General features: G+C 33.4%; 1 protein-coding gene across 3 annotated transcripts in view; it reads right to left on the reverse strand.

The window, feature by feature from the left end:
- CSMD3 (CUB and Sushi multiple domains 3) overlaps positions 1–17761 on the reverse strand; it is a 539260-nt gene that overhangs the window by 164425 nt on the left and 357074 nt on the right. For all 3 annotated transcript variants that reach the window (XM_042869066.1, XM_042869064.1, XM_042869063.1), the window contains 4 exons: positions 17277–17492; positions 16481–16669; positions 12656–12825; positions 1821–1977 (listed from right to left, as the gene is read on the reverse strand). In XM_042869066.1, the coding sequence (XP_042725000.1) occupies positions 1821–1977; positions 12656–12825; positions 16481–16669; positions 17277–17492 (732 nt within the window). The remainder of the gene's footprint in view (positions 1–1820; positions 1978–12655; positions 12826–16480; positions 16670–17276; positions 17493–17761) is intronic.

Here is a 17761-nt window from a genome sequence, read left to right on the forward strand (position 1 = left end):
GGTAGGGACATAATGTGAGGGACCTAAAATGACAATAGTTGACTATTTAATAAATGCTCACAGTGTATCCTTGATGATACACAGTGATTCTGTAGACCTTGTGGGGACTTCAGTAAAGCCTTTGACATTTTCTCCCATAAAATCTCCATAGAGAATCTGCTGAAGGGCTGAATGCAAGGACAGAAAGGTGGACTGTACACTGGTTGAAGGGCTGGGCAAGGCCCTCCAGACAGTTTTTCACCCAACAAAAAGTACACCTGCCCAAGCCATAGGCTGCCACCTTCTCCAGGAGAATACTGTGGAAGATGGAATCAAAAGTGCCTAGGTAGACTACATCCACAGTCTTTCCTTCATGCTCGAGGCAGGTCACTTGGTCATAGAAGGAGATCAGATTGGTCAAGCAGGACCTGCCTTTCCTAAGCCCAAGCTGGCTACATCTGATCCCCTGGTTGTCTTGCACATTGGATGATCGCACTCAAGACCATCTACTCCAATCCTGTAGTTTCTTAGTTTCTTACATATTCCTTTTGACTTTTCCCGTAGATGAATGTCACGTTGGCGAGTCTCCATTCATCTGGGACCTCCCCAGTTGTCAAAGACTGTTGATAAATCGTGGAAAATGGCTTGGCAATCACTTCTACCAGCTCTCTCAGTATCCTTGGGTGGATCCCTCCATCTAGGTGGAATAGCAGGTCACTAACTGTTTCCTCCTGAACTCTCTTCCCCATCCCCTTCCATCACAGGGGACTGAATACCTTGAGGATAACTAGTCTGACTATTAAAGACTATTAAAGAACACATTAAGACTCAGCCTTTTCCTCATCCTCTGTGGTAACTTTCTCTATCTCATCCTATAAAGGATGGAAATTCTCTTGACCCTCCTCTTGCTGTTTATAAATTTCTGAAAACCTTTTTATTGTCTTTAACAGTGACGGTCAGATTAAGTTCTTGCTGGGCTTTCTACTTTCTAATTTTCCCTCTGTATATCCTAGCAACAACTGTGTACTCTTTCCAAGTTGCCTGCCTGTCCCTTCTTCCAAAGACAGTAAACTCTTTTTTTTCCTGAAGAAACAACTGTGTGTATTTTCATAATTCACCATCTGATAAACAAGATGTAGATATGTTTGCTCTATAAAACAAAGATCTGAAGAGATTTCACGTCTAATCTTTACAGTTAATTTTGTCAGTCTGCATAGAGTTAAGAAATTTTTGTCTGGAATCTCTTCTTTTGCTTCCAAAATGGTTGGAAAGAGCTGTTTGTTTACACGATTGAAAAAAAAAAAAGTAAAATAATATATTATCTCAGCTCTTATTTCAGCTCAGGAATTATTTTAAGCAATCATCCAAGTTCAGTAATTGTTAGTCTAATGCAGTCTTTGTATTGAATGTGAGTCTAAAGATGGAGAATTTATTTTAATAAACAAATATTTATGAAACAATTCTATTAAGTTTCACATTTAAAATTACCCTCACGTTTAAATATTTTTATGTGCTAGCACTCTTACCTGAAGTTCTACTTTTTTATCCTCTCCAATACAGAAAATACATCAAAAAACCCTCTAGAAACACAAACAAACAAAAACCAGAACTTTAATTATCAAATTAGAGAAAGTACTCTGAAAGCCTGGTTTTAGAATGCTGTTTAGTGTAGGAGTTTAAAAAAAAAAAAAAAAAAAAAAAAAAAAGATTATTTTAATGAGTGATTTGCATTTGATTTTATCGCTTTTCATCATTGGATTGCATTTTTATCTTACAAGAAATTATTTTTTCATTCCTTTACAATCATAAATCTATTACTATTTTTTTTCTCAAATACTTACTGGTATAAACAAGTTGAAAGCCTTCATCAGTGCCCTCTGTGTCTGAGTTGAATTCCAACCATAAATGATTTGAAGTACTACTTAGCGTCAGACCTCTTAATGATGCACCAGTGTATGCACCCAGCAGATGAGCAGTATTGTCTTTGCCATCATAGATCTGTAAGAAAAATGCAACTTTTGCAGTCACTAAAAGAAAATAAATGCATATATTTGATTTTGAAAATAATTCTCTACATTTCAATTAAGAGGGAGGGTAGCTCTGCCAAAGGAGATCATTTTCCAGTCAACCGTGAATACTCTCTGGATATGTTGTTTGTCTCTGCTCAATTATGTTGATTTAATTGTGGTTATTTTTCATATGCACAGTATAAAATATGTCAGTTCCTTTTTTTGCTAACAAAAGAAGTGGGCAGTGTTGCCATATCAGCTCAGTGCTTGTGAACATCTGTGTTTTCTCTTCCATTGCCAACACTGCAGTGCTCATCACAGACAAACAGCAAACACTTACTTTGTGTAAATGTGTCTGCCACAAGACAATGAGATGGCGTAACATAAAAGCTAATATCTATCCAACTTTAACTAGTTAAATAAACTTCTGGTTGTTTTTCTGTTTTTTGTTGTGGTTGTTGTTTTATTTCCTGTGTAAATCGAGGTTTAAAAATAACTACACAGTAAAAGGAGTCTTGGAAATCAGAATAAAATATACTGAAAAACTTCTGTAGTTAGAAAGAGTATCAAAATCTATATGCAAATTAGAAGACAGAGTTTTTATGACATATTTTTCTTTCAGAGTTGAAATTGAAAGTTCAAGCAGACTACTAAACATGTTAAACGATCTTTTAAGAATACTTAGCAAATTTCTTTCAAGCTTTGTTGCTTTAATATCAGTGGTTGGTGTACTACTTTATTTTTTAGAACAGCTAAGCTAGTATTTAACAGTAATCGTTAACCCAAATAATATATCTTGTAGGATTTATTTATTGACTTCTATAATGTAAACATGAGTTTTACGAAAAAAAAATCCCTTGCAAATCTGCAAACTAAATAATTTTCAATTTGAACTAATGAACTAATTGCTAAATGAACAGAGTCCTAAATATTTTCTAATTGTAATTAAGATATAAATTGTAACCAATGCCTGCATTTGTAAACTGGAATGTATATCAGAATGAAATAAAAACAAATAGATCAGCAGTAGTAGCAAGGCAACAAAGTGAATCAGAAATGATTTATGTTCTCCAAGACTTATACACTTTAATTCTGTTTTGCAGAAATTCTATTCTATCTAGTGGAAAAAAAAAAAAAAAAAAAAAAAAAAAAGATAACATAAAAGAATCGATTTCTAACCACCTGATAAATAATTATACAACCATTCAAGAAGCACTACCAAATACCAAATGACTTGGCTTAATTTCTTGATTTTACTGAAACCTGTAAATAAATTCCAAAGAAATTTCAAACTTCATGTCCTTACATGGAACAAAAAGAAGAAATTAAAGCAAAACAAGATGCATTCTGGGGTGTATTGAGAAGAGTCTGTCCAGGAGATAGAAGGAGGTGATACTCCGCCTCTGCCCTGGTGAGGCTGCATTTAAAATACTGTGTCCATTTCTAAACTCTCCCGTTCAAAAAACACAGTTATCTCCGAGAAGGAGTCCTGCAGATGGCCACAAAGATGATTAAGGGCCTGGAGCATATCCCATGTGAGGAAAGGCTGAGAACCTCAGAGAGCATCTGAAAAATGTTTATAAATATCTAAAGAGAGATGGAAGGCAAATGGATGAGGCCGGTCTCTTCTCAGTAGTGGGTATCAATAGGGCAAAAAGTAACGGCCTAAAACTTGAACGCAGGATGCTCCTTACTAACATGTAGAAGAATTTCTTTATGGTAAGGATGACACAGTACTTGAAGAGGTTGCCCTGAGAGGTTGTGGAGTCTCCTTCTATGGAGATATTCAAGACACATCTGGCTGTACACTTGTGTGATCTACTGTAGGATACATGCTTTAGCAGAAGGATTGGACTCGATGACCTCTTGGGGCCCCTTTCAACCTCCGCAATTCTGTGATTCTGTGAAGGTGCAATTAATGCTTCTCAAGTATAAAGTTTTAAAATATATATAATATAAAATCTTCCTTACTATTATCAAAATTTCTTTAAAACTGAAGTGAGATAAGTAATCAAATAGGGCCAGAATAAAAACAACAGAATATTACTTCTAAAATTGACATTACATTGTGACAGTCTTAAAGAAAACCCAGCTTGTGTTTGATGCTCTTTTCCTAATCTCTCCAAGCTACTTATTAGCTAATAGCACCAAAGGATTCAGGATTTATTTTATTTTTAAACACTTCACAAGAGTATTCCATTTTCTGCTGTGTGTGAATCGCTAAATTAACTCTAAGAAGCTATTAATAAGTTCAAAGAATTACAGAATCAGAAGAAATCCTGAGTTGAAAGGGATCCAAAAGAATCAGAGTCCAATTCCGGGCTCCACACAGAACTATCTAAAAGCTAAACCATACGTCTAAGAGTATTGTCCAAGTGTTTACTGCACTCTAGAGGGTTTGATGCAGTGACCACTTCCCTGGGAAACTTTTCAATTTGAAACCACCCTATCGAAGAAGAATCCTTTCTTAACACCCAGCCTGACTTTCACCTGACACAGCTCCATTCTGTTCCCAGAGAGAAGGTATCAGGATCTGTCCCTTGTGAGGAAGATGTACACCTTCCTCTCCTTTTCTCTAGGCTGAACAAAGTGACTTCAGCTGCTCCTCACGTGTCACCCTCCAGAATTTTTGACAACTTCATACAAATTCTGATAGTTTGTCACTCTAATATCCTGGTGTTCAGAGCTGAACACAACACTTGAAGTAAGGCCATACCAGTGCAATTATATCAATCATTTTCAATGGCTTGCCAGAATTTCCCAGAAATCACTTCATAGTACAAATTTTCTTCACAATATTTTCCCCATACATTGCTAATTTGGTTAACTGTCCTACGTTATTAAGCTTTTCCTACTGACACCATCAAAATCTTTTAAATGTTGGCACTAGTTCTATTTTATGGACTAGATAACAGCCCCACTGTAAAATATCTCTAGGACTATGGAGGAGCAAAATTCATGGTACTCTAACACTTTCAAAACTCTCTAATTCTTTGTGTGGGTGAACTGCATTTGGTTGAGGGAAAGATATGATTCATTTCTACATTAAATTGATTTTTCCTTTTTCTTGGTTGCTGACTTCAATATTCAAAGGGATATATATATATATATATTATTATTCTTGAGATAGCAGAGGTTCCCTTAGGAGCATAAATGGACGCACATTTTGCAATATAGTTCTTAATTTAAGATACATTGTCTTTCTTATACTTAATTCAATTACTGAACTAAATTCAAGTTTCTAGATAGCAATTATGTATTCCAAATCCATTCCTTAGCAATGTAATTAAGTTGCAAAGAAACTCATTACAATCAACATAGTCTTTTGAGATTTACAGAACCAGCGTTTCAATTTTCTTAAAAAAGCTGAGAGTTTTGCTTAAAATTTTGAATGAGTTAATAATTAATTCACCACTAGAATTTGATCCATAGGACAATAATATTATTTGTGGTTGATTATTATCTTATTTTTAAAATAGGAATATTTGTTCCCATTCAACTTGTCAGTACTTTGGATTTATGTTACTAGCATACTGTATTGCTCACACAAACAATAACAAAAGGTGGCTGGTTTTATTTTCCTTAATACATTCTGTAGCACTAATGCAAAGATAATTGATTCATGACTGCATCCCATCTGAATATTGTAGTAACAAGTCTTTCGGAAAATGGAAACACAACTTTATCAGTTATTTTTAGTTATTTATATATATAGCCTGATTTGTTAAATGATTAATTCAGAAAAGTAAAGGCACAAAAGTTGAATTATGTTACTAATGTCACAACGATACTTTGAAATGTCCCAGAGGAGGATGATAGTAGTTAATACTGTTGAGAAAAATAGGTTTTGAACCTAGAAATATACTGTTTACTGACAGCTGGGGAGATTATTTTCCATTTAAAGTTAGAGAATAATTAAAACCTCCCAAGCTTTCCAGAGGCTCAATTATTAACAAATTTTAAATGAAAATAGTCTTTTTTTTCTGCTAAATTATTTGAACCTACTCCATAAAATTTTACCAAGGGGATGTTATAGAGTGGGTTTTTTTTTTTTTTTTTTTTTCAAATGTGCATTTTAATCAACTATTTTTGAGACTTGCCATTGAAACATAAAAGACACACAGATATGAAGATTTATGTCTTTATAAAGAGAAGAAATAACAAAATCAGCAGCTCAGAGCTAAGGCTGTCAGCACCCTGTCAAATATATCACTTATACCACATTCAAAGAGAAGCACTAATATATAGACAGAAAAAGGCCCATATGTTTGGATATTTTTCCTTCCCTATTTCACAATCATGTTTTCCTATGATATTGCTAAAAGGATAGTGAATGTGGAAATTCTTAAAAATTGGTTAAGAAACAAATCTGCAAAAAGCCACAAAAATAACCTCCTTTTAAACAAAAACTTTCAAAAACTTAACCAAGCACATTTATCCAACTTGGTCCAGAGGTTATAAAGCAAACAAATGCAGTGAAACTGAATTATATGAATTGTAAAGGATCATAAAGTAAGAGTGCTAGTACAAACATTGTGGAAAGAGACCACAACGCCAGTTCTCCTTTATCTTCCGACATACTGCTCCCTGCAGTGCTGCTGCACATCTTTTAAAAGAAGTTAGAAGATAGACTATTTCAGTGCAACATCAAAAATAGTTATTAAAGTTATCTTTCTACGTACATGCAATCTCACCTGGAACATTAGTTCTCGCTCTATATACTAGAAAGGAAGATAACATGACCAAAACAGTGAAAGCGGAAAGTGGTCATTCGCCATAGAGGTCTGCGTCTTCTGCTTACCACTTCTCTCTTTCCTGCCTTTCAAGTGCTATCCATTAAATGCAATTACAAGTATACAGAATTTTTCAGAATAATATTACATTTAAAAACAGGGTATTGCGGCATTATTAATATAATGCTTTTATTATTATTTTTAAACAGTGGTCTTTATTTTTAACTGTGGTCTGCTTCTTCTCCAGTAGATACAATATCTGATTAGACAAAACTTTTAGATACAGCATGAAATATTTGTACCTAAAATGTTGATTTTGATGGATTTTTTTTTTTTTTTTTTGCCTTACTCCTAGAACTCATTTCTTAGAGTCACTGCATATTTATCTTGCAGTAAAAAACATCCAGAATCTTATTGTTTTTAAGGATGATTTTCCATTTCTATCAGAAATGAAATTCCTGGAAGTGTGCGCTGATTTCATATCAAAAAGGGGATGAATGGAATTATACAAATTTTAAATAGATGAAACTTCAGAAGAAATGCATGCTATTTATTTTCAAAATGAACGAGTGTTTTTTTCTTTCTCAATCTTACACTTAGCTACAGTTTTAAAGGTGAGAGCAAAAGAACTCTGTGAGTTTCTCAATGGAAGCATTTTGATCTACTTCCTGAAAAACAAAACAAAACAAAAATATATATATGCTCAATCATATGGAATTATTGGTCAGGATATCTACTACAGAAGAACAACAACAGACAAACAGTAAAAAATGATGTACTCTTTCCATTTTAATCCTTTTTATACTTAGTGTTTCTTTCTCTGGGTTCACTTATGGAACATGCCTACAGTTCTCTGGTTTGGTTTGTTTTTTTTTCCCTTAAGCATTAACATAAAACTATTCTCCTTACTAATCAGCACCATGCACAGGTGATTTTTCAATTTTAATGAAATCAACTAAAAATAAAAATATTATATCTATATTAAGACTATGTTAATATTCATAAGTTATCTGTCTCCTAGTAAAACAGAAAAACATAGTTGAAGATCCTTAGATAAAGTAATACTTTCAACTTATTTCAACACAAAACATTGTTTGCCACTAACAATTAAGTCTTCAAGCAAGTAGTCAATTCTGGTATTGACAAGAAGTCAATAGAGCTAACAAAGACTACAAATCTTAAAAACAAGACTGTTAAAAAGAGGTAAAGTCAGGAGGAAAAGCATATTCAGACCTCATACTTCGAAAACTATGTATTCTTTTTCCTGCCTTCCACATAGGCAGAAAATTCTGGAAACATTTTTAGTGAACAAACTCAGTTAATGTATAAACTACAAAGAAGGAAACGATTTACAATTTCTGAGATTAAAAATAAATGGATTGTTTGATAGTGACTATACACATCTTCAATTATTCATACGCCATTGTGAAATTTTCACTGATCAGTAATGATTCAGTATCTCGAGCAGGCCTTACAAACACAAACACGAAAACTTACATATTCCTTAGAGCTTCCAACAAAACAACAAAAAAAGAGTAAGTAGCAAGAGCAGTGACATTGACAAGAGGACTAAATGCAGACTAAATGTAGGAAATAAAAAACAAACTTTATCTTCCGAATCCTTTTTTCTACCACAGTTTAAAATTGACATATAGTAGCTCCGCCTTTTCATCTGGTGAATAACATTGAATGCGGTCATTTATTTATGTCAAATACACTATTTCCCTCTAATGTTGTATTCTCAATCCAAATGTTATATTATTTCATTCATAGTGTTTGTCAGGTATACATTTGATCCATGGACATTTAAGCCACATGGTCACTAGCAGATACCATGACTTGAATAATGAAGTATCTAAAGCTCTGGAGAATATTAAGTCAATTTGGGCTTTAAATGCAAATTTATTTGTGTAACTCTAGTAATCTAAAATATTAGCTCATAGAAAAAGTATAATGAGTACCTGATTAACTTCTTTACCAACTTTTTCATGTATCTTTCCATGAAGAACAGAGATTAATGCATAAAAATAAAAGGCAGTTGTTGCAAATAAATGTCTTTAAAAACATTTCACTGAGATCGACTGAGAACGAGTCTAAGAGAACACAAGAAAATATATGGAAATCAAGCCTACTTTCCTGATCTTGAAGATATTAACAGTAAATACCTCCATGTTCTCAAGTCAGATATATATTAAATCTTTCCCTGCTTCTTTTTCACCTCCTGGAAATGAGCAGTAATCAATCATAAGAAAATAAATACCAGTGGACTAAAGATTAACACAAGCAATGTCAGAATCAGTTCCAAGGAGAAAGTTCTAGAATGCGTGACTGCTGCCTTGCATTTCCTGAAACAGGATTCCTTTATCTATTCATTTAAATGAGCAGCTGGAAAACGTCTTATTGGATTAAGACAATTCATTTGCTGCTTCATTTTAGAGATGAGGCAGGAAGGAGTTTCACAGATTTCATTCCTTCCCAAAAATGAAATGACTCTGTCTTGATACAATGTCACGTAGGCTGAAAGAAAGCAATAATTATTATGAAGAATATTTCTTGTGGAGTTTAAAAATACATGAGGAGGAACTTTAGCTCATCATTATTCAAGAGAACTGATCTGAAATGCAAACACTCTTAATTACCTGCTACTATTTTCATCCAATAGACACAACTGCAAAACAAATATTTCTGTCAGTGACATTTACAGCAGAATGGTGGTCTTCTTCCTTTGTAATTAATTTGGTATTTCACTGAAATTCATACTGAGAAGCAGTTTTGAAATATAATTTATTTTAAATACGTACAAGTAAATGTTTGCTAGTAAAAAATCTGTAGTGCATATGGTTGGAGTGGCACTTAAGAAAACTTAAGTGCATAAATATTTTAAAGACTGAATGTGCATTAAATGATTAAGGAAGAAGAAAAAAAACATGTAGAAGAAAAAAGGTATAAGCTGTTGGAAAATTTGTATTTATATGCTAAAGCTGCCACTCAAAAAAGTCTTAAGGAAAGTGTATCCACACAGTTTTAATTGGATAGGCATGAAAATGTGAAGTGGGCTTCAAGGATTTTGATTCTTCTTGCTAATGTTGGTTAACATGGAGATCTTACCATAACTTCACTTAATTTTTCTGCTCCACTGAGAAATTCCAAAACAGGAAAGATGACACAGCTGCATATATCATTTGGATGTTTTAATGGTAACTTTAAAATGCATTTTTATTTTTATTTAATTTTGCATATATATTTTTCTGCTGTCTGATTTCATTTTGCATAGGTCAGTTAGGTTTGTTCATGTTTTAGCCACAATAAACTCATTTGTGAACTGCTTATGTTTGACAACCTATGACAGAAATCCTAACCTAATTCTCAGATGGCTAAGGTTAATAAATCCCAGAATTATTTCTTACAGATAAATTGTACCATAATCCTTCTCACTCTGGTAGCTACAGAGCAGAATCTGGCATTAAAAAAACAAAACAAAACAAAACAGTTTTTATTAATAAAACATGATTGGCATCGTACTCTTGTTCTTTTGATTTCTAGAAGACATCAGATTATTATGAAAAAATCAGACAATTAGTACATCCATTTTGATGGTGTATACGAAAAGTAACCTACTGTAATCATTATCAACTTTAAATATGTAGACGGTTAAGTAATATATACACTTGGAAATTTATACTTCACAAATACAGCAATAACATCTATGTAAAAATCAAAATGCTACTACATTTATAAGCTAAAATAACTTTGTAAAATTCTATAAAGTTCTAGTAACACTTTTTCCACTCTGTTTTTTGTTTTAATTTGTTTTGGGTTGTTTTTGCTAGTGAAAGTCATCTTGAACAAGATGCTATATATCAAACAAGGTCAGAATCACTTGAGGTGTAAACCTCATGTACAAAATGGAAGTGACAGTATATTAAATTTAGTTTATTTGTGTAAGAGCTGGGGAAAAATATTATTATTAGATCACAGCATAATTAATAAAGTTACTGAAAAGGAAAATAGAATTTACAAAAGTTGTAATTCTGTTCAAAGTTTAGTGTTTAATACTAAGCACAGAATATACACACACATTAATGCAGTATTTGGTTTATAGCTTCAATTTATTATTTTTAAAAATATTTGTGCTCTGATAAGAGCATATTTTAGGGTACAGATTCTGGAAGAACTTGAGATTGTCCAACTCCTGTCTGCATAAAGAACTAAACAAATTTAAACCGTGTTTCAGAGACCATTTTCCAAATGCTTCTTGAACTCCATCAGGCTTGGTGCCATAACCACAGGGTGCCTGTTCCAGTGCCCAAACACCCCCTCAGTGAAGAACTTTTCCTAAGATGTAACCTGAATCTCCTCCACTCCATTCCATTCTCTCAGGTCGTATTGCTGATCAGAAAGAGGAGAGATTAGCATCCACCTGTCCACTCTGTGAGGAGCTGTAAGCTGCCTTGAGGTCTCCTGTCTCCTCTTCTCTGTGCTGAACAAACCAAGTGATTTCAGCTGCTCCTCATACATCTTGCCCTCTGGATCCCTCATAATATTTGCAACCTTCTTTGAACATTAGTAGTTTCATGTTTTTCTTACATTGTGATGCCCAAAACTGCAAACAGTACTTTAGGGGAGGCTGTACCACCACAGAGCAGAATAGGACCATCTGTTCCCTTTAAAAGCTAGCAATGCTGTGTGTGATATGCCCTAGAATACCCTAGCTCTTCTGGCTGTCAGGGCACACTGTTGACTCATGTTCAACTTGCTGTCAACTAGAAGCATCAGAACTCTTTCTGTGGCTGCTCTGCAGCTTGTCATCATCCAGCCTGTACATGTATCAAGGGTCATTCCAGGTATAGAATCACTTCATTGTTGGATAATCATCAACTGCATGACTCAAAATTCCCAATATCATGGGAATCTCATGATAGCATCAGACTACTTTAAGTAACATGGGATGAATCCCTTCAGGTCCTTAGACATATCTACATTCATCCGGATCAACAAATCCTGAAAAAGTTCAGAGCTGGCTTGGAGTTCATCATTAACAGAGTCATGGACCTCCAATTCAAGACTCCTTGAGTTCCAGAACTCATTATTGGTGTTGAAGAAAGAGGCAAAGGCAGCATTAAAAATCTCAGCTTTGTCCAAATCCCATTTTGTGAGGTGACAATCCTCATTAACCGGCAGATTAATGATTGAAGAGATCTCTGGAGATTATCTAATCTGAACTCCTTGCTATAGCAAGTTTCCTACTGTAGGCTGTACAAGAAAGTGTCCAGGTAGGTTTTAATCATCTCCAGAGTAGGAGACTTTATGACATATACGGGCAGCTTATTCCAGTGCTCTGCCACTCTAAAAGTAAAGAAGTTTTTTTCTTATGTATATAAGAAACTTTCAGTATATAAGTTTGTGCCCCTTGACTCTCATCCTCGTCATCACCTAAAAGGGCTTTGTCTAATCCACTTGATGCCTGCCTTTTTGATATTTAAAAGAATTTTACAAGATTTTTTTCTGTCTCCTATTCTCTAGGCTAAAGTACTAGGTTTCTCAGCCTTTCTTAATATGACAGATGCTTGAGACCCCCAGTCATTTTTGTGGCTCTTCACTGGACTCTCTAGAAGTTCCCTGTCTGTACTGAACTGCAGAGTCTTGTGTCAGCCACTCTCTTCAGAGCATCAGGCTACTGGCTCCTGCCAATTCTCTGCAATTCCCTGAGGTTTCCTCAGCTTAGAAAACCTCTCTGTACTTTGCCATCCCCACTCCCGGAAAAGGAACCAGCACTGAAGTTGATCATCTCAGTGACTGATGTAATTAGACACATATTTAGACAATTACTTTCTAAGACATGATTAATATAACCTTGTCCTACACTATATAGGCAGATCAAATTCAATGGCATGAGGCACTAAAAGCTTATAAATAACTGAAAGGACTACTTACCTTAAGAACATCTCCTTGAGCTAAATGAAATGTTCTGGCAGAAATGTTTATTCCTTTTCCTGCTTGTACCTGAATGCTATAAATACATTCATGGTTGTTTTCATAGTTAAGAGGATAATTGGGGGACAGTAAAATCCCTTCATTATTTGTTGTGGAGGCTCCACATTCAGCTGCAGGTAAAAGAAAATGTTAAGGTATATTTTATTAAAGAGCGTAAATATTTTCAATAACTATGACAATGGGAATGTTAATGCAAATCAATTCAACATTATTAAAATTTATTGATATTATAAATCTATTTTTTAAAAGTTCATGCTAGTGATTGAAGATTACAAGCATATTTTTAACTTGCTCCAACGCTTCAGTAAAAGTACGTTAGATCATATGGAAAATTACAATCATGTTAATGGAACGTTCCATAATGATGTTTTAAAAGACCTTTCTAGAATTTTGTTTTGGAGGAAATTTATTTTGTTTTTATTAAAAATTATTTCTCCAATACAAAAACAAAACAAAACAAAAAATTAATGAAGACATGCAAAATAAATGAAAGTAGTCTAGAAGTTTACATATGCATATATATATTTGTACACACACAGGCATATACATACACATATTCACACAGATTAATGACAAAGAAATGTTTCCTACTATCAATTTACTACAATTTATATCATACTCAGTGGCAAAGTTAGAGAAAAATGACAGTTATTGCAAACCTACCAATGAAACAACTGAAAAAAAAAAAATCACACTGACAGACAAGAAGAAAAAAACAGTAAGAAAAACAAAAACGTAAAGAAGAAAGGAATGAAATGGGTTTAAGTAAAAATGGGAAAGTGTTTCCAGGTACTACTGCAATAATTCCAAAACCAAAATTATTTAATTGAGGACTTAAGAATCTGAGTTTAATCATAAAATATACAAACATGAAAATTTTTGGGAACTCTTCATTAGACAACAATATTTAGCTTCATCTACTATCATAATTTACAATATTTGCATTATTTTAATTAAAATATTTTGAGCATTGAAGAACCAGGTATGTTAAATTAACACCACACCAACAAACTACTGGAATTCTTTCCTTCCCTTTCAACTTAGTTCTTATAAACGGTCATTATACTGAATGCACAAAAGCACTTCCTCTCTTTTTAACAGATTTAGTTTTATTTTAAATGTAAATGTCATACCAAATATTCCAGATTTATGTTTGGTATCCAGATCACTTCAAGATTCCTACCATTTTTTTTACATAATAATACAAGAATGCATTCATACTTAGTTTAAACTTGAGGAAATAATTGGTTTCTAATTTCCAATATGAAATGGTATTATGCTACAACATATTTAATGTATTGAAAAGTTGTTTAAAATAATCTATGAAATCTATTTTAAGAGTTTTTATTTTTTTTTATTGGCAACTCCCTCATCAGAATAAGTCAAATTCAGTATACTGAAATATATATATTTATACTAAACTCGTATATTAAATGGCTTATTGGTTTATTGTTCTTATTTTGCAGAAAACCATATCAGAAATGGATCAAAGCAGAAGAAATCATTGATGGCTATGTACTTAGTACATAGGAGTATGTAACAATTACCAAAAATATTTAGATGTCACAACTTTGCCTTAGAAAAATTGTATTCATGCAATCTATGCTGAAGTAGGAAACTTTCTAGCCCACACGATCATGTCTTTTATTTTATTCTTAATAAATGTGTATTTGCTACTCTGAAGATGCATAGGTCAGTTTCAATTATAGCATGTAGGTGCAAAATGACTGTAATTTCACTTGAGGTAAACCCTTTCCCATTTCAGATAGATGAGTCAAAAGGCACAAGATTTGTGGTATTAAGTTCATCAAACAATTCTGCTCCTGTCAAAACTGTAATTCAAAACTATAGCAGTGAACCAACTGTTCAGGCATTTTTAACTGATATTCAAGAAACACGTTGTTCTCTGTTAAAAATAAGGAAAAGGTTCATATTAATAAAATGTATTAATCTGATTGTACTTTTCTTAATATAGAGAGAGAACGAATACTTTAAGATGCTTGGAACATATCATGTATGATCTTAGCCATCACAGTACTAGAAAATAAAAGAAATTTAGTAACAGTCCTCAAGTCATCAAGGATTTCCTCTGCTTTGAGAACAATCATATAGTGTTCAGTTAAATCATTACAGTTCCTGGGAGCATGAACTGTATTTAATAACAGTAGCTTCTTTAGTACGAGGAGAAAATGGTTGAATATGTTATTCTAATGGAGACTTTTATTTTCAAAGACAAGGAGAAAATACATTAACTGAAAAATAATTCACACATTGTGTTTCAGATTTTCTCTTTTTTTTCCCCCAAGCACACAGACACAAACGTTATTTCCACATCATAAAAACCAAATAGTAATTCTTTTCATTTTTGTTTCTGCACAAATTCTTTCTTACTGATAATTTACCAATTCATTTTCAATATATTAACATTTCCAGATGAATATTCACTTAAAAAGACAACAACAACAATAACAAAAAAAGCCCCGTTTCTACAACTGTGCATGCATTCATTGTTATTCCTCTGTTTAAAAAATCATCATCTACACAAAAGTAACTTTTATTTATGCACTACAGGGACTCAGCTTCTAAACAATCTCTTCTACAGATATATAAATAAATGCTGCTTATGTGTACATCAAATTGGTTCAGAAGGTGGGGATTGGGGGAGTAATGTCTCTTCTGCTAATAAAAATTGGCAGAGCAGAAGTGACTCCATATTCTTGCCTCTTCTGAAATGCATCACCCACAGCCTTGCTGTGCACACATCCACTGTCTCCAGAAACGCTCAGCAAACGGGTGCAATTTTTTTCTGCATAGACACACCTTTGCTTCATACCCTCTTACATGTCAGAGGCCATTTTATCACACTACTCCTCTGCTGCCATCTGTTGCACAGCAACAAAATGTAACTAAATATTGGTGGGAAGGTTCAGCCACATAGCACTAATATCTGCCTCTGACATCACAGACCAATGTAATAAATTAGGAAGCATTACTTTTGGAGTAGCCCTCATAGATTGAAACATTTCAATACTGTAAACGTTCTGTCATAAGTAAAAGAAAAAAAAATAGGCAAATAACTATCTTACATTTTAGAGTTATTGTGTTTGGAGTTTTTTGTTTTAAAACATTCTCCATAGAACTGAAACTCAAGATCTTTAAGAAGAATTCAGTTAAGACAATTTTAGCAGTTAAAATTTACATTTCCAGTCAGTGCTACATACATGGATTATCTCTGAGGTGAGTTGAGCGTGTTAGGAACTATTGTTTCCTCTGAGTTATCTTTGTTATTGTTTCAAATCAGAATGACCATTCTTTTAATATATTTTACTCTAACTTACCTAAGAAGTCTACGTAGACTTCTTTCCTATGCATGGACCTAGTTGTATGAAATATACCTGGTCTAAGAGATCTAATTACATGTATAAATTTTTGTGTAAATTGGAAATTTACACTGACAAATAAGAGCCAATTATTAGATGCTGAATAGATAAATATTGATTTAATTTTATACACAGTTTTCCTGGACAATTTATCAAAATAAGAATGTGCATTGAGACTTTAATTTGTAATGCTGTGATGTTCACTGATAGCACTAATTACTTAAAAGGAAAAAAAAAAGAAAGAAATATGACTAAGACGATATGGAAGATATGAAAGTACCTTTCAAATTAATAGGTGTATTACCATGCTTTTCCATGCTGTATATCTGCAAATCCATGGACAGTGACTACACATACAAGCAAATGAAAGCAGCTGACCACGTACCCACACACCTTGGCAGAGGTGCACTCCATACTCGTCGGCCACCACCAAGACAGATAATCTCTGAAGTTCCTTCTAAACGATATCCAGATGAACAGGAGTATGTCAGAGTATCTCCCACTCCAAAATTAAATCCTACTCTGTTACCAAATTGAGGGATTCCTGGATCTTCACAAGGTTCAAGATTATACTCTGAAAATAAGAGAGCAAGTCAGCTTGTAAGAGGGAAAACTACTTGTGTTTTCTATCAGACTTTTTCATAACCTCACAATCTAGTAAATTCTGTATATTTCCACCTGACCTTTAGTACAGATTTCAGTTTTAAAAACAAAATGAATGCACGAGTGTTACACTGGCCATTTTACTTCATTTAAAAGTTACAATAATGAATGAATGCACATTTTTCAGATGCATAACCCAAAATGGTTTTTAGAGCCATATACATTTCCCACACATGTAGAATGAATGAAAACAACGGTATAGAATAAGAGCCTAAATGACTGACTCTTGGACTCATGTGGAATTTCACTAACTGAAATTAGACCAGTTCTGTTTCTTCCCCTTGCTTACTAATGTTTCTTAGAGTTTACTGTTATCTTATTTATCATATAGAATAAATATACCTACAAAGATATGGAGATTTTTTTTGAATTAAAACATCCGTGCTTTAGAAACAAATTATGCCATGATTCAGTATATTCATTTATCAACATTACTTCAGTTTTAAACATCTTTTATAGATTTTTATATATTTATTTATTTGTTTATCAGGAAGAAGACATTCCAAGTATCTGCTTACCAGAAAAAGAAATGTTAAATCCTTCATATGATATCGAAAAATCTGATATAAAGCGCAACTGGGCTCTGAAATTCCCGTAGAGACCAGCATTGATTGGTGAAGGAAGCTCTGAGCCAGTCAGACGTGCTAATGGCTGTGTGAAACTGCCATTCTCTGTTATTAGTAAGTAGTCATGATGATCTTCCAGATGAAAGGTGTAAAAGGTGAACTGCACACCTATTAGAAAAAGCAGAATTAATTTACATATCATTCTGACAACATACATGTAATTAAGACACTGATTAAATTTATGCATTTCATTATGAAACAAGGTTCATAATATGAAGGTATTCCACTATTGTCCACATGTGTAGAAATAAGATCAGGAAACCCAAAAAATTAATTTCTTTTTAATAAGGGGAATATTTAAATTCTTGACTAAAGACACAAATTCGTAACTCTGTAATGTCATTTCTCAATATTACAATATGAGCAATGAGAGAGGG

This window comes from Lagopus leucura, unplaced genomic scaffold (genome assembly GCF_019238085.1).
Source record: "Lagopus leucura isolate 7727_CA_CO unplaced genomic scaffold, USGS_WTPT01 Super-Scaffold_100002, whole genome shotgun sequence".
In the NCBI taxonomy this organism is placed as follows: Eukaryota; Metazoa; Chordata; class Aves; order Galliformes; family Phasianidae; genus Lagopus; species Lagopus leucura.